General features: G+C 43.4%; 1 protein-coding gene across 4 annotated transcripts in view; it reads right to left on the reverse strand.

Moving 5' to 3' along the window:
• APP (amyloid beta precursor protein) overlaps positions 1-24,645 on the reverse strand; it is a 222,561-nt gene extending 197,916 nt beyond the window's left edge. For all 4 annotated transcript variants that reach the window (XM_082279368.1, XM_082279367.1, XM_082279366.1 and 1 more), the window contains exon 1: positions 24,458-24,645. In XM_082279368.1, the coding sequence (XP_082135494.1) occupies positions 24,458-24,514 (57 nt within the window). In that variant the 5' untranslated portion in view covers positions 24,515-24,645. The remainder of the gene's footprint in view (positions 1-24,457) is intronic.
• Between the last annotated feature and the right edge of the window lie 1,096 nt (positions 24,646-25,741).

The raw sequence follows: 25,741 nt of genomic DNA on the forward strand, positions 1-25,741 counted from the left end.
TGGTAAACCTTTTTCTAATTCTCCATTCAGTTTATCACAAACAAATTACAAAAATCAGAAAATAAACTTGTGTATGGTCAGGCAAGAATCAAAATACTCAGTGTAAGCTACAGGGTGTGAAGGTAACAAGATCACAGAGCACAACATTTGATCTGGGTCGCATTGAGGATGAATTGATTAAGAGGACTCCACAAGCACCCAAGCTGGCAGTACATGACATTGAACAGCCCCAGCACAGGAACACACTGCAGGAGCCTGTGCAAAACCTGTCTGTCAGCAACAATGATATACAGCCATGGTCTAATTATCATCAACTGGCAATGAGGACAATATACAGAAGAAAAAAGTATACATTGATTAATATGCAGACTCTAAGCTTATTTTGCTATGGAAGAGGGGATGTGTGGAAAATCAATTAAATCCCCCCAATTAATCTAAGGACAGGTTTCCAAATAGTAATGGAACTAACTGGCTGCGGCATCATCCCTTAACACACTAGCATAAGATTAAGTGCTTATAGAATCTCAAAATCATTTAGGTTGGAAAAGTCCTTCAAAATCATCAGTTCCAACCAGTCCCCCAGCACTGCCAAGTCTGATGGCCCTTAAGTGCCACATCTGCACGTGTTCTAGTCTCAGTCAGAACAAGGTTTATTTATTACTGTAGCCAGAAGAGGGCATGGCCAGACTACTGTTATTTGCTATCATCTCACACCGTGGCAGTAGTCTGGTACTGTTTCACTTTCCATGTCAATAATTTGTCTTACACCTTTTGTTATTAATATTGTTGTTGTTACTGTTTATATTTCTTATCTCATTGTTCTTTCCAGTAAATTCTTCTTAATCTCAAGCCATGATTTTCACTTTTTTGTGCCTCCAATTCTCAGGTCCACCCAGGAACAAGAAGGAGGGGAGAAGGTGGAAGTGGGGAGCCAGTGAACTGTGTCTGGTTTGGGAGAATCTTGACAGGAGCACTAAATTGGGGAATATCATTCCTAAACCACAACAAAAGATCTTTTAAATCCCTCCAGGGATGGTGCCTCCCACTGCCCTGGGCAGTCCGTTCCAGGGCTTGACAGCCCTTTCAGTGAAGAAATTCTTCCTGCATCCAATCTAAACCTCGTGCAACTTGAGGCCATTTCCTCTTGTCCCATGCTTGTTACCTAGGACATGAGCTCAACCCCCACCCGGCTACAGCCTCCTGTCAGGCAGAGTATCAAGGTCCCCCTTGAGCCTCCCCTGGATCCCATCTGGTGCCATAGCTGTGTATGTCTAAAGCATTTAGCAGATCACTGACCATTTCCCCTTGGATTACAGGGCTTCCTTCTGCTCCCCAACCCAATCTTACAGCTCCGGGAACTGGGTACTCAGGGAACAATGAGTCTTACTATTTGTCTTGGGGTGACTTTATGATGTGTATCCCATATTGCTGCCCTATGCCCAGAAATTAACTTTGTGCCTTCCTTTGCCTCTAAACTGAGCCTGAGAGGGGGAAGGAAAAACTGAGCAGAACTTTTTCAAAGCAGTTTGCAGCTTTTTCAAGGTCACACAGAGATAGACTTTTTTTTTCCCCCCCAGCTGTGGCAGGGGAGGGAGGAAGCACCCAGCTTGCTTTTTGCTGAGTCAGTTTTTTGGCCAGTTGTTCAGCTTCTTTTTCTCTGGAGAGAGACAGAGTTGAATTTTTTTCCCTTCCCTGGAATTTCTGATTTTCTCCCTAGGATACACAGAATTGCCCAATCAAAATTTATAAAGAAATAACATTTATTATGCGACCGAAATATCGGTCTCAAAAGCCACGATCGAGAAAAGCAGCACCGAGCCGAGGCGTCGGAGCTGGGTAAACACGTATAGATCTGAGCCGAGGCGTCGGAGCTGGGTAAACACGTATAGATCTGACCTCTATCGCATCAGACCTTCCAAGTTCACAAGTGCTGCTTCGGCTGGTTCCTTCTCATACAGTTTTTGGGCAGAGTACGAATTAATTCTATTCTTCTCGTAATTTTAGCATATTCATGAAGTTTTCTTGTCCCGGAAGTTGGGCTGCACAAAGCCTTTCCTGGGTCTGATGAATTGTCCATCCTGGATGATGAATGGGCCATCTCTGATGATGAATGGGCCATCTCTGGTTCCTGGAACAGTTATTTTTAGTTCCTGGAATGTCCGATTCCTTATCAGATGAGATGTGGATATCAGAAGGTGGTGATCAAGTCGTCATGGTATCAATGTCAGTCATGGTGTCAATGTCCCGGTGATAAGATCCAACCCCACCTGGGTGGAATCCTCACTTGTTGATTACATCTGTGAGAGAACTTCTTTTAGTGCTGTGAAATTTTTCTCTCAGCCAGGCTGGTGGAGGGATTTTGAAACTCTGTCTCTGCATGGTCTTATTACATTTCAGTTTTATACATAATAGCACGAATTACATACTTTATTTATAACATCCCTTTTCCACTGGACTGCTTCAATATTAGAACACATCAGGAGGACTTTCCACTGGGCACAGAGGGCCTGGCCCTGGGCCAAGCCCCAGCTCTGAGGAGACCCAAGGGAGGACTTAACACTTTCCCAGGTTTCTTCTCCACAGCGAGAGATTTTATTATTTAGCATTATTTTCCTTTTCCCATGTGTTTGTTAAATAAATAGTTTTTATGTCTTTCACTTTCCTTTGAGGAAAACTTCTTTTCCCCAAACCTGGTGGGGGAGGGGTGGTAACCTGCCTTCTCTCAGAGGATATATTCCTAAATTTGGCCAAACCGGTACACTATTAAAGACTGATGTAAAGAAGGCATTAAGTACCTCAGCCTTTTCTCATCCTTTGTCACCATGTTTCCCTGTGCATCCAATAAAGGATGGAGATTCTCTGTAGCCCTCATTTTCTTGCAAGTGTATTTATAAAAATATTTTTTATTGTCTTTATGGCAGTAGCCAGATTAAGTTCTAGTTGGGCTGTGTCCCTTCTAATTTTCTCCCTGCATAACATCATGACATCCTTGCAGTCCTCCTGAGTTATCTTCCCCTTCTTCCAAAGGTCTTAAACTCTTATCTTTTCCCCCTGAGTTCTAGCTTTTCTGTTCAATCTGGCTGATCTTCTTCCCCACCTGCTCATCTTCCAGCATATTAGGACGGCCTGTTCCTCCACTTTGAGGAGAATCATCCCATCTCTTTTCCTTTATGGAACCAATTTTGACAGAGAGCATAGGCTGACTCCACCTCAGCAACACCTCCATTCAGTTGTCCTCACAGAACCTCGTCCCTGTCATGCAAGAGCATCTGGGAAGTGGGGCATTTCTGTGGGAACTGTTAGCAAGCACACATGGAAATGCACAGTATACTAAACAAGAAACCTCTTTTCCTTCTTGTCCAGATGCAACGCTGACTGAAAATAACTGAAAACAAGTACACTGTGGGTTTTTAATAGATAGAGCACTGAAAGTGAAGTCAGTGACAAAAAAAGCCTGATTTTGGCTGCTCTTTTTATTACTATTCCTGACTATAAACATGACTCCAGCACTTTATTTTTATCCTAACTCAACAGAAATTATAAAGATACAGTAGCAACAACAGATGTTTTTTCTGAGAAGGATAATCCATAAAGGCCAAGCAGCCACATAAAACACCGTCCACCTCTAAAACAATTATTTTGAGTGCCTGCTAGGCAGAAAAATTCAAATGGCTCCTAGTACTTCTCATTTACACTCATTTTAACTTCAGTTATGGCAGAAGAATAGAATTATTAGTAGTGACCACTCTGCAAGTATTGGCTAGTTAAAACCTCAAAACTTAAAACCACCTTGAATTCTTCTCGCACAATTACTGCATCCCACAGGACCCCTAAACCACCAAGCTTAAGCACAGCATATAATCTTATACACAACAATGCTGTATTTATTTTCAGGGCAGTTTTCTTCCATTTCAGGAAGAACTTGGTGCAGTAGAAGTGCAGGAAAAAGAATGACTCCCAGGCTGGCAGGATTCTCCCTTGACTGAAAAGCTGCCATGCTTATTTATCCCACACCCCAAAACCAGCTGCCAAGCAGTCTCTATGGTCACAGATGGCCGGCATATGATGGTCTTCATTCCTCAAGCAACAGAGCTCTGAAGCTGCACCACACCAGGCTGGGACCACCCCAGGCCCACACACCCTGCCCTGCCTCCAGACCTATGTCCATCAGAGCACATGATTGACGCTATTTGCCTCAGTTGACATTACTTTAAATATAAAGTGATATCCCCAATAAATCATAAGTTCTGAAGCTGCAAGCACATAGTCTCACATGACACAGTAAAGCCTAAAATTTAATATAAATAGGAAGTGTTTTCATGTCAGAGTGCTGAGATTCCAGTGTATGTAGGTTTAGGAGTCCTGCTGTCACAGTCAAACATTTTCTCTGTCATCAAATTTCGTATCTTTATTTTTTGTATCCTGAATCACAAGCAACCTCAGCCTAGGTTCACGAGGCTATTCAAACCTAATTGTGGCAGATGGCAGAGGGACACACATATAAACCTATCACAACTACTGCATAAACCCCATGCCTCACTCTCTTCATCCCTGCAATAATGCATCACTGCCTATCAATAGCAAACCTTAATACCTCCACACTATTCATACAACAGTGACTACATGAACTTGGGTTTACACATTTTCTGCTTCTATGAACTTGTGGAGACCAAAGATCACCCTCTAGAGAACCAGCCTCAGACCAAGGCCAGCAGTCTAGCTTTTAATGTCAGAGATAAGACATCTCCCTCCAAGACAGGCAGAACATTTTACTTTTCTCTCATCGTCATTTGACAGCAGCAACTCAAAATTTGGGGGTTTTTTTCAGCCACCTCCATACATTTCCTCTCTGCTGCCAACCTAACACTGGAACACCAATTCCAGCAAACATCTGAAAATCACACATAGTGCTTTGGTGACAATATTAGTGCTATCCATGAAGGCTTATGACACTTCTGAAAACATTGCTTGCTCTCTGCAAAGGAAAAGCCTGCTGTTCACGCATGAGCTGCCATATCCCGCTGTTCCTCTTCATACCCTTACAGCTCCAACCTCGTGCTTCTAAGGCCCTGACATGCAGCAGAGCCCCGTCTAGTGGCATCTCTGTCAGCCTGATTTATTTGCAATTACAGATAAGACAGAATATCTCTTCCAGCAATAACATTGACTGAGGAAGACATGCTGGCAATCAGTGCTGCAGTGGCTAGAGATGTGCATGTACTGTCCACAGTCACTGCTTCTCTAAGTACATTCAGCTTCAAGATATGCAAAATGCATAGTCAACGTATTATTTGCTTCAATTATACCTGGTTATTTATTCCATCTGCAGGACCAGATTTGTAACTGGCATTCATTTAATTTCACTGTTTTAAAATATATACCATTGGCTGACTCACTCGATAATTAGCAGAGAAATACTCTGCATTGAGAGAACAGTATCCCACACAGTGCACATTTACTCCTTATTCCCAGCAGACTAAAAAGTGAAACCCTCCAGTGAATCAAGAAAAAATGAGCATACCAGTGAAACATCAAACTGGGACTATCACCTATATGACAATAACTGACCATGGTTTTCTCTTCTTGCATTGCATACCTTGATTATTTTTGCACTTCCAAGAATCACATTGGGAAATACCTACAGCAGTAGCTGAAAGAAGACATTGCAGTTCTGTTCAAACCTCTTTCCAAGATTGTAAAATTTTTTATGTAATGCTAAAAACCACTTCTAATAAAGGGCCATAAGTGAGCTATTCACTAAAATTGTTTGGAATTACAGAAACTATGATAGCTATATTTCTTCTTAATTCTTACTTTAATTAAGCAAATCTAAAAGAAAAAATAATAAGACAGCTGGAAACTCTTAACAGATTATTAGTCTAAGAAAAACATAAGAGTAGATGACTAGCATTTAAATTAGTCTGGTAAAGATTCTTAAAAATACATTATGCTAGAGCATTAGCCTTTCTGCAAATCATCTGAGTATTTGACCGTAAATTAATTATAAATGGGTGTTTCCTATAAAAAATTATTAAGAACTACCTCAAGCATAACATCTGAACTCTGCTGCTGAACCTAACTGTATTGTTCTTAGGAAGAAGTAAAAAATGAAAACTGAAAAATAATTCAGGTGCTCAGTGAAGAAGACTAAACAGCACAGTATTGGATAATGAAATAATTTATCAACATCACAACTTTCAGCAAAAGAGCATGAAAATACACATATGTTCTTTGAAATATTTACTGACCTATATAAAAGTATCAGGGTGGGTTCTATTTATTTTTCTAATTGTGTAACATTATCGTTTTCTAGAGATGGTTTTGTTTGTTGGGTATACCACCAAGAGCTGGAGTGTTCAACCCTACACTTGCGCTGTCACTATTGTGATTTTGCCTGATGCCAGGGAGCTGACATTACACTTGCTTGTGCAGACACAATCAAAGGAAATAAAGTCAGGTCTCAGTATTGCCCAACCAGCTACACTCCACCTTTCATTCTGTTACTCTAGAGGTAAACTTTAGGATAATATTAGCAGAATTAATTTAATATATTATTTATTAAAAGGGAAGGGAGTCTAAGACAACCCCAAGCTTACACTTTCTACTCAAGTAAATACAAATTGAGGTACTAATGAGCCCTGTCAATCTGACTCTTTCCTCGGACAGGCAATATAAGCTAATCATAATTAGCATTAGTTATCTTTAACACACATACACAACGCACAAGTACACAGTCTACTACCTCACGAGCCTGTAGTGCCATTTCAGACTTTGATTTCACCTATTTCATATTTACACCCTATGGTCATTACCCCTTTTAGCAGGGGTCATTTTATCTTGACATCTAAGATGCTCAGTATCTTCACCAAAAACAAACCACACAAGAAAATTTTACGTACTCTCTGTGTTTTGAGGAATAATTTCTCTGAATTTCATTAGATTCTAAGTAGTCAGCACCTAGGAAAAAAACAAAACAAAAACCCAGCCAAAACCATACACACAGATGCAGGTTAGGCACTGAGCTTTGCCAGCTATAGCCTACATCCAACCATAATACACAAACCACATCCTTAAAACACCCACTTTGCAGCCAGAAGAGAATGCAACAGCTACCCCAAAGCAGGAAACTGTTCCTTGCTCTTGCACTGCTCCCTTAAGCAACAATCTTACAGCCCCTGAGGCTCAGACGGGATGCTTGCAGAGCCTGGGTCCCAGACACTCAGCTCAGCACATTTTTATTCACAACAGCAGATGTGACCATGCCCTCAGAGGAATGTGCTCATAAATTACATAAAGGAACCACGAAATGCTTTGCAAGAGATATGGATTGCTTTAATCGGTCTTCCCCAAATGGCTGTGTACCATTTCACAACCGGCCCCCCCCCCCCAAATGGGGAGTGATGAAAAAAACTGAAAATCAACATTCTCTTCAAGCTGAACTTCGCTCTTTGCAAACACTATATCCCCATCTCCTTTATTTGGAGCCTTAGCACAAGGACAGTGGTGTGTAAACACAGGTTCTGACCATGGACACAGCAAACCCAGTGCCTTTATTAGACACGTAACACTGGGAAACAGGAGAGCCAGCAGCTCCTTACAATAACCAACCCATCAAAAGGAAATTTCCAAAGGAGTTTGGTACTCACTTTTTTTCTTTTAGCATGCATTGTTATGTTTCTGACTACAGTGTGGCACATACACTACCTTAGAGAGAGTATCCCTACAAGCTGTCAAAGATATAAGGCATTGGCTTCCCACCACTTCTGCAGCTACAACTGCATTAGACATAGAGAGGACATGCAAAGTAGAACTATTTCCACCAGTCCTCAGTGAGCTTCATTTCCCATCACAATTAGTCCAGTTATGTGTTGTCGGCACCTGTGAGAAGCCAGCATGTTTCAGGTGTGTTCCTAGAGAACATTATCTAGTTGAGTTCCACTGTGGAAGGTATCATCCCAAGCACTCTGCAGTATAGCATCAAGGCCACCACACCAGCACCTTTTCCTCAAACATGCTTGTGATTCGAACATAAATGCCAGTATAGGCACAGCATAAAGCCACCAACTTTAATCAAAAGGAAACACCAAATCATAGAATCATCAAAGTCCAGCTACTGTCCCTGCACAGAACAGCCCCAAGAATCCCATCATGTGCCCGAGAGCATTGTCCAAATGCTTGTTGAACTCTGGCAGCCTTGGGGCCATGACCACTTCCTTGGCGAGTCTGTTCCCATGCTCAACCACCTCTGGGTGAAAAACCTTTTCTTAATATCCAACCTAAACCTCCATTGACACAGCTCCAGCTGTTCCCTCAGGTTCTGTCACTGGTTACCACAGAGAAGTGATCTTCCCCTCCTGAGGAAGCTGTTGACTGCAGTGAGGCCTCTGCTCAGTCTCCTCTTCTCCAGGCTGAAAAGACCAAGTGCCCCCAGCTGTTCCTCATACGGCTTCCTCTCCAGGCCCTTCACCATCTTTCCAGCCCTCCTCTGGATTCTCTCCAATAGATTTAGATCTTTCTTATATTGGGATGCCCAAAGCTGAACACAGGACTTGAGGTGAGGCTGCAACAGTTTCTTGGAACCAAAGTGCTGTACCGATCCTCCCCATAACACCAACCTTCTCTATCCTCTACACTCACTGTGCTATCTTCCCCTTCAAGGCTTCACTGTGATATCTTCCCCTTCAACACTTAACAGGCCTTTTCACTGGGGTTTATCAACTGATAGCAGAACATGCCACACAGCCAAACAAGGCTCAGCATGACTGCATCCAGTTCACATTCCAAGAGGCACTAAAAATAGGTGGACAAAATGTACATCCTAGCCCAGAAAGGCTAGGCTTATGGAAGCTGGTCTTTTTTCCTCACTAACTTTGGTAGTTATCAGAAATACTCCACAGACCCATCAAACCTGCTGGTAGACCAAACACCACTGACTTGAAGTATGAACTCATTCAGAACTGGTATCAGGTGCAGGGGAGAGGGGGATGTATCTCTAAAAGCCATAACAACTGTTCAAAATGAGTGCCTCACCTCATAACAGTATGGGCAAAGCTGACAAAAAGATGTGGCTAATAGGTGAACTGTAGCGTCTTCCCAGAGCCGACTGTTTGGTCTGCTGCGATTTTCCCAGGGGACAAGGGCATTAGCAGACACTTGTCCCTTCCTCCCCCCATTCCAAAATATCATCTCAAGAGCTAAACTTCATTCAGATAACATTGTTTCCTTCTGACACTTCACAAAAATCATCTGTGTAGGAACTGTATGTGTTTGCACACAGAGACAGGAAAACAACAACCCGTGTCAAACACACACCCACATGCTAATGCAAACCAAAAATTAAAGCAGGATGGCAAACACCATCCCAGCAGACGGCTCAGAAGAGGTGCTTCTGGAAGAGAACCATCACATGCAGCTGAATCCCGTGTCTGACACTGCAGGTTCAAGGATGAGGACTGAAGGAGGGCAGCAGAGACCAACAAGCAGAGGTGGGGAGCACAGTAGTGATTGGTGTAGGGGACACGCTAAGCACAAGACCAAATATGAGTCTCTAAGACTTTCCACCATCAAAGCCAACAGGGGCACTTAGGAAGCATCACCTTACCTAGGGATAATCATTGCAAGCAAAGCATGTAATTTTAATTCACCTTTCTCAACGCCTCCCATCATTAACTGGGTAAGAGAGAGAAATCCAACCGGAGACATAGGTGTGTCTCCTAAGCCAGCATTAATAAAATATTTGCTGTATGTGTACATTCAAGTATAACTGGCTACATATTTCAGTTTCAGGCAACCAAAGCCATTTTCTAACTCAGAATTAGTTCTGCAGATAACTCCAACTGCTAAATGTGTCAGTGGCAGGAAGGTGTTAGAAATTTATGTAGTACATAGATCCAACAACCCACCTGCAGAAAAACAAACAAATCAAAAAAACCCCAGTAACTACCACCATTACATAAAAGCATACATTTGTATTTAAAAAAAATAAACCTGTATGTATACCAAATGTTTCTTCACGCAAGTCATAATATGCCTTGCATAAGGCAAGGAAACCAACTACAACACTAAAAAGTTTACTGAAAATTGAGGGGACACTGAGATGAAGCACTCTTATTCTAAATGACAATCTCTCGTTAACACTGCATTTTTGGCTATGTCAAAACAAAATTTCATTTTTCCAACATTCCTGTGGTATGCTCTAAGTGAGCACTTTCCCAAAAAATCCCAGCTGTGTGTTGTGAGTGCCAGTGATCCAACAATTATGATAAGCATTTCTGAGTACCTAATCAAAACAACACAAGCTGTAGAACTGCATTATTGATTTTGTTCTGCAAACACAAATTCATAACCAGTATGCTGCTTTTGAAAACAAAAACATTACATCCTTTCCATTTCTTGGCTGCTTGTGGGGTTTTTTTAAAGCTTTATGAAACTCTTGCAATTAACTCATCAACTGTTGCTTTACAAGCCACTTGCCCATTATTGTTCCTTATAAGAAAATCTAATCTTGTATCCTGAAAACAAATATAGGCACTGCACATAACTTACACCCCACATTGTACATAAACCTGCTAATACCAAAAGCAAAAAGACCAACAGTCACTATTCTGGGCACCAAAAAATGAAAGACTCAGTATGGAAAGTTTCAAGAATACTTTTAAAGTATATTAAAGAGAGAGCTACCAAGGGTTCTATAAAAGTGAAAGCAGAAACACACACTCACACAAAGTGACTCCAAAACAAAAACCCCACGCAAAAAAAGACCCCACCAAAATTTTACTGTTGGTGTTTTTCTAATTAAGAAACTAAGCATCATTTGAGGTCTGAGACAATAAATAACAGAGGGGAGAGAGAGTTTCTAAGCAGACTAAAATAAACTACCAGCACAAATTTGTACAATAATATTTTAAAAGGCATGCATAATTTTAGCTTAACTCCTATTTCCATTCTACATTCTTTTAATCTTCTGGCCTGGATACTCACTTACTGAGTAGAGAGAAACCCTCTCTGAAAGACATACCTGTGTTGTCAGAATTCCCCATGTGCAATTAGTGACACCCACCCCCTCCCCACCCACAATTTAAATAAAGTCTCCAAAGTAACATGGAAACAATAAACTTTATTTTAAAGGAAGGTCTCCAGAAAGCTGTGACCTCCCCACATTCATAAAGGAAAAGGTAAAATTCATACATAGCATGGCATCTCCTATAGGCTTCAAGAGCCACATCCCAACATGACAGCCAGGCCACCACCACCTGTATGCCCTTCTTGCCCCAGGAGCATTTTCTCCTTTCAATGTGCGGTGAGGCGATGTTTTTATTGTGTTCTTTATGTTCTTTGTACCCCAATGGCTCATCCCTACCTTCCCTACTTCCATTCCCAGTTGGTTTGTCCCAGATCCAAGCCGCTTCCCCCGGTGCTCCCTATATGGTTGTTCTCCTCCCCTTATTCTAGTCGGTTCCTCATCAATCACCCAAACGCCTCCCGTTATTCCCGAAAGTTCAGTGTCTATCACCTAAGCCCACCCTGTTTATCCTTATATGGTCCTTGTCAATCCCCTGAGATCCTGCCCCTTCTGATACCTCCCCTCTGGAAATCCCCTAAACCTCGACGCCCCATTGGGGCATGTGATCCCTTTCCCTCCACCCCTCGAGGCTATTGGCCTACGTGAATGTCTATCCCTGTCCATAGTCCTCCCCTAAAGATCCCTATAGGTCCCCTGTTAAGGCATCCCCCTTGTAATGCCTCTCCTTATAAGGTGTTGCCCAAAGATGTTCTGGGCTCCTCTTCTGTGGATACCATCCAATAAAGTTGGATTACCTCCCGTGGCAAACCTCCTCGCTACTTTTTATCTCTCCGTTCATCGGGGGCTGCTGACTGCTACAGTGTCTGGAGCCTGTGCTATGCAGGGTAGAGCAGAGGCTTCAGAGGAGCAGCTTTAAAGCTCTGTGCCTCCAGTTGCTCCCCACTCCTGCCGCACACCGCTGGAGCTACCCTGGGCAGTGGACAGTAGCAGTCATTGCAACGCAATGCACAAGCAGAACAAGGGGGACATGGCACACTAAATTCAAACTTATGATTCAAATTTAAATTCAAATTTAGCCTTCTATGTTTTTGACACCATACCAATTTAGATGCCATTAAGTGATTTGGCTGCATAGTTTGAAAATATTGAGACACTTTCCAGTAGAATTTTTATATGCTTTTTATGATATGTTACTGAAGTCATGGGAAGAGCTGACTCAATATACTCCCCTCCTTTCTTTTCTGAACACTTTGACTCAAAAAGCCCACATCAGTTCTAGATTTCTGTACCACCTGACTTAGGAAGAAAACTTGGTATCCTATGACATATACTGTTCATCAACACAAAGCCGAAGGATGAATCTGCAAGGCACACATTACCCAAATCTACAGGCTTTTTAATTAGGAAATGCTAAACCACTTAAAGATGAATTTGTAATTATAAGGCTTTCTCTCTATTCTTTCCCTTGAGTCTAGAGAATCACTAGTTTTCCAAAACCACTCAGTAAGTTGTTTATTGCCTCTTCCCATCAACTCAGGAAAACCATTCAAAACTGGTTCTTATGACACCTGCCACAGAGCAGCAAGTAAAATCTTCCATTTTCCTACCCATGAAGATCAGCTTCAGACAGACCAGCAACTTGGCTGCTGACATGACTAAAAGCAGTCTTTGTGCAAGCAAACCAGTGACAGTGACACAATGTTTCCCAAAGTAAGGCTAGAGTGAGAAGTGGGGCTGGGGGTGGTGTTTCTTTGGGGTGTTGAAGGGTGGTGATTTTTTTTTTCTAAATGAACCTTATATTACATTGTTCCTCCTGAAATCAGTATTAAAACTGTCAGAGCAAGATAAAAGAAGCTGAACACCAAAAAAGACAACACTGACGTGAAAACAAATCTCACAAGAATTATAAGCATTTACTGACTGCACAGTAAGCGAGAACACGATTTTTCATTGGTGTAGAAGACACTCACAAGCCCCTCTGGACCTGGTGTGATGGATCCTGGCAACCCATCAGCCCAGACAGGCGGGAGAATCTCAGGGGAGCAGCACCAGAACCGCAGAGCTTGGCAAGGGGACAGACATCCTGGGAGGTCTCCCCACCCACACTTCTGCAAAGGGCAAAGTAAAGGCAAGAATTCAAAGCAAATCTTAAGACTCTGGACACGCACAATACAAACAAAATAAATGATACTCTGATGGAGTGGTGCAGACACCCACAATTGCTTCTGTTTTCTTTCATCCCCCTGGACAAGCTCATACCTTGCCAGAAGCCTAATTCCAGGGAAAGCTGATGGCAGCCAGGGCAACCGTATCATACAGAAAGTTAACTTGCAGATTTCTCTAGAACTATTCTCTGGAACTAAAAAGCAGTAAGCAATGGACATAAACAAGGCCTGTGCTCCAGCTTAAACACAGTATTCCCCAAAGGCTCCTGTGGCCTTGTACACCAGCCTCAGCTGTCACAGGAACACAGGAGCTATCACTCCTATCCACGTTATTTAGCGATCTTCCTCACAAGGGTTTTTTTATCTGCAGACTCAGTCATCTAAAAAATGAGAAGATATGAAAATGCATTAAGTACTCCTTATCTGTTGACTTGAGCCAATTTCTTAAAAACTGTTTCTTTCTTTCTTCAAAATTTCTGTTTTGAAGAGCCATGGAGCAGGGGTGAATGCATGGAGCAGAAACAAGCATAAGCAGATACAATGCAAACTTGCTCAGCGCTACCCAGCAACATCCAGAGTCTTTAGTTTTTTACCAGTACTGCTGAAGCAAAATCTTTCAAAGGCTTCAAAAAATGTATCACTCACTTTTTATCACAATTTAACGCCAAGAAGACATTTTCCAACTGTCTCCTTTAATAGTTCTGCAAATATTATTGCATTTTTATCTGTGAAATCCCAAACTACAACAACCAGTTTTTCAAAGAAAACACTTGCTCACAACAGGGTTAAAAAAATAAGTACATCAAATTTAAGGCTTAATTGTGTTTTGATAGCACCAAATCTCATATCCTAAAATAAACAACAAAATAATTTATGCTTTATTTCCAAACAGTCTTATTGTCTACAAAATATGGTATGATGAGACACCACTGTATTCCTCTCAGGGTGTATGGTAAAGGCACTGAGACTACCAGGTGGGAACAGAATTCAAATCCCATAATTAGAACAGATCTAACCTCTTCCACATTGCAAGTTATTATTACATTTCTCCTGTTTATGATGATTGAAGCCAAACACCTTGAATTTACCTCCCTGGAAAATTAGTTCTGCAGTCTTCACATTCAAAGGCAAAAAATCTATTTATCTTCTCAGCTTGTCCCAAGCCTCTACCACCAGAAAAAATGTTGCCAGTTTCCTATCTGCAAAGCCTTCCAGACAGGGTACTTGGCATGCCTTTCCTTGCCTGGTATTTCCTCTTTGAGGAGGCAAATAAGGCACTTTTCAGTCGTTTCGATACAGTAGATTGTTCTTCTCACTTGATTTTACCTCCAGGGTTGGAATTTTTAAAAATGCTTTTTTTTTTTTCCAATTACTTCTATCTATCAGAGACACTAATTTCTGTCCCTGCTCTCTCTTCCCTATGCCCTTCTCAGAGAGGATGTCCTACTCTCAATACAGGTTCCAGGCCCCAACATCCCTCTTGAAAAAGAGGCAGTCACTTGACACTGATTATCAGACTCAATGTCAAACACCAGCTTTACAGCAACAACAGAAAACTCAAGTCTTCCACCCACTACTGCTCAGCCTCGCAAGTCAACAGCACTTTCTAAGTAACATTTTCTGCCCATAAAAGGAGTACATAACAGCTTTTTGTTACTTCAAAGTTTCTTTCAAGTGACAGATTAATTAAAACTGTCTCCCTCTTATCAGTTAAGAGATACAATTTCCTTAAAACACATTACAAACATTTATGTATGCACTGATATTCAAGCATGCCCAGCCTCACTCAACTCAAAGTGGATGCTATGGGGAATTATAAGAGAGAATTGGGTTGTGAGCTGAAAAACCTGCCTGCAGAGGCACATGGTGGCACACCGAGAAGCTTGTGTCCACCAGACCCTGGGGGGAGGAGGTGTCACACAGTAGACCCCTACAGAGAGGAACCTGCCGGGAGCTGATAGACGGGTGAACAGCGAGTGATCACCCCATAGAAGGACATTGAGAAAGTGTGTTGCTGATGTGACAACACGGGATAGGTCACGCCATATAAGGAAATACTGTGCCTTAGAAAAGTGTATAAAACCAACTCACTCCTTTGAATAAACTATTCCGATTCCCTGCCGGTCTGGGTCCATCATTCAATTGCCGACAGATGCTTCAGATGAGACAAGCAACCTATGCCAGTCCCAATTCTTAGAGCCTGAGCTTTGACCTTCAGTACTTTTGCCATTGCCCATGGCAGTTCTGTAAAAAGTTTAGCATTTGGATTATAGCTATGAATTAAAGGTGTTTGACAAAGCCTAGGTCTCATTTGACCATGGTCTCAGAAATAGTTTAGGCTGATTTCGAAGTAAAATGGTCTGATTTAATTTTACCCTACTATTCATCAGCAATCCCACTTTCTCTGCAGGCTCAGCTGTCCACCGGATTTTCTTGCAAATACCTTCAGAAAAGCATCAGTTCCTCTGACCAAATGAACACCTCCTGAACCAGAGCAGGAATGTTATGAAGACAGCCAGGGTGAGCCAGCAACCCTCCTTCCCTCATGGCACAGCAGGAACAGCATCTGCCCATCTCCCACCCACCCATCTCATCTTGGCCGTTCACCAAATAAAACCCATGCAGGCAAGTGCTGACTTTTATCAGAAATATTGCTTCAGCCTGGAATCCAACAGGAGGCTGGCAGGGAAAGGTAAGTCACTCCACCTCCACAGCTCAGAGATGTGACCACGACTATGAAGAACACTCTGCACATGGAAAAAGAGAACCTGGCTTTTTAGCTGCTACGGCTGGCAGGAAAAAGGAAAAAAAAAAAAACCTGACAACTTATATTACCACTGAGAACAAAAGAAGACTATGCCAAACCAGAAACAAATCTAAATGAAAGAAACTGCCAGTGTTCAGGTCAAGAAGACTTCACAATTCTCTCACTCACATGTTTGTGTTTCTGGGCCTCTTACTTTGTCTTTTAGCCTAATTCCCCTCCTTACCCTTCTGCATTAAATCTAAATATTAAATTTTAATTTGGAGATTTTTTTGGTTTTATCTTTTTTGTTGGTTTTTTTTTAAATGAACTAAAGCTGACACCCTCATGATAAATCTGGGTGTTGGGATTACGGACAAATTGTCATCTGCAAATTGCTGGCAATCAAGTACTAGGAGAAAAGCAACTCTGAAAGAAAGACAATTTGGAGTTCCAAAATTATCAGTTTAAAAAGTTTATTCTTAAGCAACTTCAGCATCATCATCCTTTTAAGACGTAATGGAACTGAGGACAGAATTAGCAAAAGAAAATAATGAAATTTTGATGCAGGATGTGTCATTAAAAGCAATTTTATTCCACTTCATAGTTAAGAGAACCGAGCAGAGGACAGACAAGGTACACATAGCAGAGCTGCAAAAGATTATCAAACGACCTTCAAAACAACCCAACAGCTTAATGCATGTGAGGGGTCTAGATGCTTACTAATGCTATGCATGCACAAACCCCTCACATTTCCATACAGGAAGCATTCAACAGTTAAGACAACAATCAATCAACATTTAGTACATTTAAATTTACAACACCTATAAAGAAAACAGAAGAAAACACCCAAAATAATGAAGGCTCTTTTCAAGCCACAACCTTTTTATTGCATTGCATTTTCTTCCCTTCCTCGGTTTACCTTCCCCTAATAATACTGTGTTTTCCACTGTTTATAAATATGTACACATTATATAGGATGCATACTAAAGAGAGGTTTTTCCAAGGAAAAAAACAACTAGAAGCCATGACTTAGTTCATGAGGAGATTTAAAAAATAATTGCAACAAAATCAAACCTTTAACAACAGTAGTTCAAAAAAAATTTATCTCCCCGTGTTTTCAGGTGAGGCATAGGGATCAAATAGCTTGTAGTTAGCATTTGAATGATGAGAAAGCAGAATGAAGTAATTCTATCAGTTCAGGACTCCATATTCCAGATCCAAAACTGCAGCTACAAATAAATTTACATAACTAAGCATAGACAAGAGAACAAGTTAGCCATTAGTCATTTGTCACAAAACTGTATCATGGTATTTGACCAGGGGAAAAAAATTCACCCCTTTCCAGAGACCATAATTTAGAGAAAAATCAGTTTTACAGGATTAAATATTCAGAATGAGCAATCTCTACTCTAAAATTGTGCTGATAAGGTAAGAGAAGGTTTGCTGCAGACACAATGTGATAGCATGACAAAGAGATTGGAAACAACTCCAGAATCCTGCCCTGTTTTTTAATGTGTGCGTCCATTGGACACTAATTCTAACTGTTGGAGGTGGATGAGGTGACAATTTTCACTTTCACCACAACAAGTTAATGGTATACTTCAAAATCAATTAACTGTATTACCTAAATTTATGCTGTATACATGTAAACTCCTGTTTCATGGTTTCAAAAACCTTGAAGTCCAGTATTAACGCAGTTCCACAAAAATACAGGGAATGTCCCAAGCTCCCCCCATCTTGAACTCCTATTAAAAATGTGCTTTCTTTGATTAATTGCAATTCCAAACAGATTTTGTAAATCACATAAATTGTCACACTGGATCACTTTGGTAGCCTGCTCTGAAAAGGAACCACTTTTAAATGCTTTTACTAACAGGTACAACCAGTTTTGCCCCATTCCTGTCACGTTACCTGCTGTGCTTGAATAGATAAGCTCTGCTCTGGGGAAATACAAGACTAGATGAAGAACAGGGAATTCCTATCTGGATTAGCTCAAAATGGGTCAGTGGGAACTGAGTCGTCTATCCCTGAATGCACTTCCTTGGAGATTTCTGCCTTTTTGCAGTGACTTGACACTAAGTTTTAACAACCAGACACTCAAGAGGGGTAATATGTGAAAAGACTGCTCATGCCCTGCTGCAAGTCACCAGAGGGAGGCAAAGGAGCCAATACCTTAATTAAATGCTATTGCACAAACTTCAGTAAATGTGGGTTTGGAGGTTGCCTTCTTCCTCAAAGAAGCTTGCCTGCTTTTTTAGCTGGGCCAGCTGGACTGCTTGTGGCCTATTTCCAACTCAGGTCTCTGAAATGCTTGCCAGAAGATGACCACCTACCAAAAATGTACAGCTTGTTCCTTTCAGCACAGCACAGGATTGTAAAACCAGCCTAGAGAGGGGTCACAGAGTACTTAACAGAGCAGTGGCCACTGGAGGAGCAGCTCTTTAAAGCCAGCTCCTGAGCGAGCTCAGTTGCCAGCCTGTGGTTAACTACTGTCTGGAAAGAGCAGCTGGACTACAAAACCACAAAGCACACCGGCTCACGTGCTCCTCTGTTTAAAGCTTGACTGTCCCATGGTCCATGAACGCCATCACTTGGCCAGAAGCTTTACTTCTTTTGGAAAGCCTCAATCTAAACTTACTTACCCTTTGATACTCAATCCCCAAGAAAGGATGAAGTTCTCCTGAACTTGCTGGGAGGACTATCAAGAAAACAAAGCTAGAAGTACCGCTCCTCAGATGAAGAAGTCAGAGCACTCACAAAGCTGTTATACTGGGAGCTCCAGTAAAGAAACCAGCAACCTCCACATCTACTGCTCAGTCCTGTTTCTGTTAATCAACACAGGGCAGGAAACCTGCAGCACATAGCCATAGAACAGTGGTGTCCTTACTGTCAGTAGCTGGTGCAAGGTTTTCCGCCCTTCTAATAAACAGCACTTACTTGAATATCTTTACTTTCACACTACAAAATGTGCTTGTCACCTGGAAAGCATGTTTTGCAAGCCACTTCACTGATTACAACCATGGAGTGTACTGCCCCTTACCCTAATTTCCATCACGTGAAACTTTTGCTGTGGCATTCATACATATATATATGCGCAAACATACTGATTTGCTTTTATTCAAATTGATCTCCTTCAACAGAGGCCATTATCCCCACCTATTTTTTTCTTTTGTTCCATGAATAAATTCTCACACAGAAAGATAAATATTTTCAGTGACTGAAGGCATCTGGAGAGCTTTTAGAATCTACATGAAGATTTAATAATCAGGTAGCTCTCCAATGGTTTTCCAGTCCAAATGAAGAAAAAAAGATGAATACCTAGGTTTCAGAACCAATATCACATTACAACCAAGGGCAGAAAAGTGACTTATTTAGGGCTTGAGACTCAAAGCCACACACAGCCATTACTGGGCTGATATTCACGGCTGGCTGACAGAGCAGAACATGCGCTTTCAAAACCTCAACTATAGGTTGAAGGAGAATTAAGGGAAGGCAGGCAGACTCCAGATCAGGTTGTGAGAATGAGGGCTCATCAGATTGCATTCAGTTTTAAACAAAAAACAGGTCAGAGTGAAAGTTTAACTTCTCTCAAGAGTCCTTTGACTCCAAATTATTCCAGGCTCAAGCTTGCTATCAACATTGCTCCTGGCATTCTTCAGCCTGGCAGCAACTGTAGTAAACGCTCATCACAAGAGCATGTTGTAAGAGTTAGCCAAGCTTACAAAAGTCTTCATTCAGTATTTTTTCAATTTGCTTTACTTTTAATCTTCTTATACCACAGGAATTTTTTCAAAATCCTCAGAATTTAAATCCAATAAAACACAGCTCTGGACTTCCTTGTTAAAACCACACCAGACATCTCACCTAGCTACTTCAACAAACCTACTACAATACATAAACCCAATTATATTTTTATCAGCAGCAGTCTTCATCTCTTCATTGCCTGGATGTTAGGAAGTATGTAAGTGTCTGCTGGTTTAATAGACTCTATGAACTAGTAAGACACAGACATATACGTATAGTAATGTAAAATGTAATACATTATATATGCAAATAAGTTCAGGGGTTAAATATATTTGCATACATTATCTTGATACGTAAGGTGTTTTAATGCATTATGTGTATGCATACATGTATATAGATATACATGGACATTTGACAAATACAATTTTTACTTAATTAACCCAAACACAATTTTTTCAACTTCTGGTTATTGCATACCTTTTTTGGAAGGTGTGAAAATGACATCATTCAGAGTACCCAGGACGAAGGATGTCAAGCCTAGGGAATTTCAACACGGGTGAACCAACCAAACAGTGGATGGAGCAAGCTATGCAGAGAGGTGGTACAAGCTCAGACCTTAGAGCTCCATTTTCAAGACTCAACTGCAAAAAGCCCCATGCAGCCTGGTCTGATCCCAGAGCTGGCCCTGCTCTGGGCACAGGGTCAGACAAGAGACCTCCTTCAGGTGACGCTATCTACCAATTTCTTGACCAAGCCTCCACACCCAACAGCTGGTGTTAATTATTTTACTGAGTCACTAAAATAATTACTCTGCTCAGAGAAACAGCTGTCATTTTGTCAAGCAATTAGATTAAGTTACTACACTCTTCAGCTATTTTGCTAAGCTTTGTATTGGCAAAGAACTACTAGTTAAAAGAAATTGTCATACCTTTTCTTCACACAACTTATAAATCAAAACTGTTTATTATCCTTTACAGTTCATTAAACACATGCAAAGAGCAAGTCATGAAGAGCCAAAGGAGATCTATGCTTCTTGTGGGTTTGCCCTGTAATTCAGCACTGATCAATTAAAAGTGGATAAGGGAGATGGTTTACATCTGTCACACAAAGAGCCCATGGGGAAAAAAAATTAAAATTTAAAAACATGAAGATCTTGTTAGCTTCCTCAGGTTTTCATACATGTTTCGTGAAGAAGCACAGCAGTTGATCGTGGTTTTTCCACAGAAAATGCACCTGAAGATCATGCAAGTCTCAAAATGACTGTTGCTCACCAATAAACAAGACAAATGAGAAAGCAAGGGAGAAGCTTCTTTTTTTTACTCACTCATTTGTCCACCTGACTGCCAAGGATTCTGATTATCCCAGAGAGCCTGCCCTATGTACCCACTCAGCCACCCACCCCATGGCAGCATCTTAAATAAGAAGTGCAAAAGGGATCCTGCAACAAATGCAAACCTTTGTCAGGGGAATTTGGGAACAGAATCAACAGAAAGAGGAACTAAAAGTCTGTAATAGAAACAAAGTAAAGGCTTCTCTCCCCCTCCCACATTTAAATGTAATTTCTTGAAAGATCTACTAGGAAACTAAACAATGAAGAAACAAATATTTGGGGCCTTCTACTAAAAAACAAACAATGCCAGAATAACAAAAATAAGAGCACTACATTACCCACCTTAAAGGAAAACACTGTCAAGCAGTTAGCTACAAAAATGCTGATAGCAAGAATTTTCTTGCTTTTTTCTAAGTCCGTGAGAGACTTTTCTCTCACAAAAGATAGTAGCAGAGTTCTGTAAACAATGAAACCCCTGCAACCTTGAGAAGCCTTGTTTCTTGTATAGTAGAAAAATATTTTGACAATAGATGTTTTAGGATTTTAGCCAGTCACCCCAAGGGGTGGCTGATCCTTTGTCCAATTAGACTATGAAGAAAAAAGTCTATAAAAGAGTTTGTAAAATAATTAAATAGGTCAATCTTGCTGCACAATTCCTGCCTGCTGGATCTTCTCTCCTCCTCCCTACGGCTGCGGGACATGGTACTATACCCTAGGGCATTTTAATAAAGCAGCATCCTTTTTGTCTTTTTTCTGAGGGGCAGCTTATGAGATACCAATATCTTAACAATTTCATTTCAGTCAGCTGGTAAAGGAGTCTTGCTTTGAAACAGGCAGCTAGACCAGTGAGCAGAATAGACATGGCAGAAGCCTGTGCTAACAAGAGGAAATTATTTATAACTTAGGATCATTCACGCAAATTCACAATGATAGTTAAAAGCCTGTTGTGTTTATCTACTAAGACCAGACAATTACTGAAAAACATTAAATGCAAAAATAGGTACCGCAGAATATGGCAGTTTCACAAACCATGGCAGCTCTCGGCCAATGGATTTCCTAACCACAGTGAGTATGATTCACATGAGTGTCAGAAATAAAATGCTAAGCAACCATGGCATCACCAAGACATCACTACAGAATATTTCCTTTAAAGATGCTAAATCATTATTAATCTGCCTGTAATTTTAGAAAGGAATTCTTCATGTGTAAGATAGATAGAATTTGTTTTGTTCCTGCTTTTTCTCCTTATATCATTTCCCAAGGAAAGCAAAGTACAGATTCTTTGCTGCTTTCCAAAAAGTATTTGTTAAAATGGCAGGGAAAACACTTCATTTCAGAAAAGAGATCTACAAAAAATCAAATTCTAACATTAAAATTCCACTCTTTAGCATAAAAAGATAGTTCAAGTGCAGAACATGCACACACACTATTTCTATTATGAAATATTTTAGTGTTATAAAAACAAGCAGCTTGCTCAAAATATAACCTTAGAGAATCAAGACCAACAAATGCCTTATCACAAGACTACCAGATGTTTAAACGTACCCCACCATTAAACATAAAGAAAAGGGATAAATGCCAAGCCTTAAACATTCACATGGAATGATGGAAGACAGAAAAGCTTCTGTAGAAACATCAGTGCCTTTTTCCAGGCAGATGATGTCTCTCAAAATTCTGGCTATCACTAAGGCAGACACCATTGCAGAGGTCTCTGAGCATAGACGTTCAATCCTCCTGAACAGTTTTGGTGCTACATCCAAGCCTCCTTTCTTCCAGCACCTTTGCAGTGGAAACACCTACACAGCTATCTGTAAGGCTTGGGCTACAATGACCCAACAGAAAACCCCATCCTTCTGTGGTCTATCCTGAAGCATAGTCTCAACCATAAAATCTCATTTTTTACTTAAGCTACACACCCAAGGCAGACATTTCCTTCTATTGCATTCAGACAACAAATGGTTGCAAGAAGCTGCTAAGACCCCACCGAGTGCTGTAACTGAAAGCTTTAAACGTCTGAGCATCTCTAGAACTGCTCAGCTTGATACATCATGCTCAATGTTGTCAAGATCATGCCTCAAAGCAAGAGCCTGTAGCTGGCAGCCTTGGCTGCAGGGAAGGAGCGCTGGTATGAAACTGTCTCGTCTTATTCATGGGGTACTGGGGTCCCTCCTGGGAAGGGCACCTGAGCCACAGACCTGCATCCCCATGCCCTGGCAGGGACGGCGAGCATCCGTCTTTGCTATCAGGCTAAATACTGTCATCCACCTCACCCCCACCCAGTCCCTGATCCCCCCGGGAAAAGCGGGAATTCACAGGGGAGTAAGACAGAAGCCGAGGTATTCAGGCCGAAGTATGGCAAGCAGGGAGCGAAGGAGACCAGGAGGTGACTCACCCCTCCCATACCTTCTTTTTTGAGATCTGGCGGGGGGGGGGAGAACCGACACCCAGCTGTGCCAACTCCTCCTCTGGGGCCCGAGCTTGCTTTCAGCCCACCCTGCAGGGACCGCGGTGCGTGCACATCCCCATACGGAGGGAGGGCACAGGGGGACCCCCAGCCTCCGCCCCCCCCAGACTGGGGACCCGGCGGAGATGCCGCCCCGGGGAGGGAAGGAAAGAGGGCGGGCAGGGGCGGCGGCGGAGGGGCGCGGGCTGCCGGCGCCTCCTCTCTGCTGCACTGCAGAGGCGCCATTTTCCCGCGCCTCCGGCCCGCGGGGGGGGCTCAGGCCGGCCCCGACCACCGCCCCCCGGGCACCGCCTTCCCGCAGGGCCACTGCGCCAACAGGCGGAGAGCTCCGGCCGCCGCCCCGCACACCTGCGCCACCCCCGCCCGCAGCCCGGCCCCCGCCCCATGGGGGTATGCCACCGGCTCCGCAGACCGGCTTCGCTTCCCTCCCGGGGCGACGCCCCTGCGTTCCCCACTCGCAGCCGGGCTGCGCGCCCCTAGCCCCCGCCCCATGGGGGGATGCCACCGGGTCACCCGCCCGCGGCGTGCCTGCTCGCGGGGGAAGTTTCCGTTCCCCAGGCCCTGGCAGAGGCAGGCCCAAGGCAGAGCCGGCGCCCCTGCCGTCCCTACGCAGCATTGCCCGTGGACCCCTGCCCGCTGCCGCCGCAGGTGGGCGGCGGCCAAACTTAACGGCGCAGCGCCCCAGCAGCCGAACGAACCAGCGCAGGGAGCCGGACACGCGCAGCAAGGCCAAGAGCGCCGGCCCCGGGACTTCCCAGCCTACTCCCTCCCCTACGCCTCCGCCACCCCCCGGCCTGCCGCTCCTATTGTTCGGCGAAGGGAGAGCGACGGCAGCTGGGGATAGACTACCCCTGGAAAAGCAAACCTCACCCTCCCCGCCGTGGCCAAGCCCACGCCGCGGGGGCGGCTGCATACAGACAAAGCCTCGGAGAAGCGGCAGAGTGCGGCGGGGAAGCCCCCGCCTGCCGCTTCCTGCCCCGCTTACCTCGAGAGCCCGGGTGGCGCCGGCGGCCAGCAGCAGAACGGCTAAGTGGGGCAGCATCGCGGCGGTCGGGAGCGGGGAGGGAGGGGGGAAGGAGGGACGCCGGCCAGCGAGACGCGACGGGGTCCGACTGTAAATCCTCGAGGCCGCGCCGCTGCCGAAGAAAAACGACTGATCTGCTGTGGATCCGGGAGCGGCGCGGCGGGGCCGGTCAGCTGATGGCCCGGCCCGCCCCCGAGCGGGCGGTGCACCCGCCCGGCCCGCGGGGACCCCTGGCGGCAGCGCCCGGGCGGTGCGGCCGTGGCTCCGGGCAGGCGGACTGGCCCTTCCCTGCCCTTAGTGGTTCTCAGTAGCGTTCCCGCCTCGGCTGCTCGGGTACCACCGATAACCTTCCTCGAAGGCACCTCACCGCCTGTCCGCCGCCCGCGTCTGCAGGGACGGCGACGCCTCCATGCGCTATCCCCGCTCGCTGAGGCACTGCGTTCAGAAACGCAACGCCCATCTTTCCAAGGTGCTCACAAAAACACCCAAATCTAAACATGCTATGTGATTTAGAGGCTATTTAACACATTCTGCCTTTCCTGGCAAGGCTGCACACCAACCCAGGATTTCCCGTTCCTGTCGAGGTGGAGGTGATGAGTCAGCACAGCCGTTTCACACATGACACATACCATCGATAACAAAGATACGCAGGAACATCGGAAGAGCTCGGGCTTATGGCAGATGAACGAGGAAGAAATCAAATGTAAATGTAGGACTTTGTCAAATATTATTAAATCAGGAGGCCAACGCAAATTCTCTGTCTCACCCTCTCAACAGCACTGTTATAATTGGTATAGTAAACCTGTAAGGAGAACTTAAAACTGTGTATTAGGAGCTTCATGTTGAAAGAGCTGCTATTGTAGCCAAAAATCAGTGTGACAGAGCCTGACCCATTCTGCCACTGATGTGCAAACTCTGTGGCAGACTTTCTGCTCCCACTAAGGCTCCTGAGACAGCAGCTGATAGACGTACCCCGTAACAGGGACCTGCAGCCAGGGCGTGTGAGGGGCAGGTGATGGAAATCTGGAGGATGAGTCTCATGAGGAGCAGCTGAAGGAACCTGTGGTGTCCCGCCTGGAAAAAAGAAGTCTCAGAAGGGACTTTCTCACTTTCTGCAACTACCTGAGAGGAGGTTGCTGAGAGGTAGGGATTGTTCTCTTCCCCCAGTATAAATGATAGGGTAAGTGGAAACAGCCTCAAGTTGCAATGGGGATATCTAGGCTGGATCAAGCTGCCCAGGGAACT

This window comes from Coloeus monedula (genome assembly GCF_965178545.1).
Source record: "Coloeus monedula genome assembly, chromosome: 3".
Classification (NCBI taxonomy): domain Eukaryota; kingdom Metazoa; phylum Chordata; class Aves; order Passeriformes; family Corvidae; genus Coloeus; species Coloeus monedula.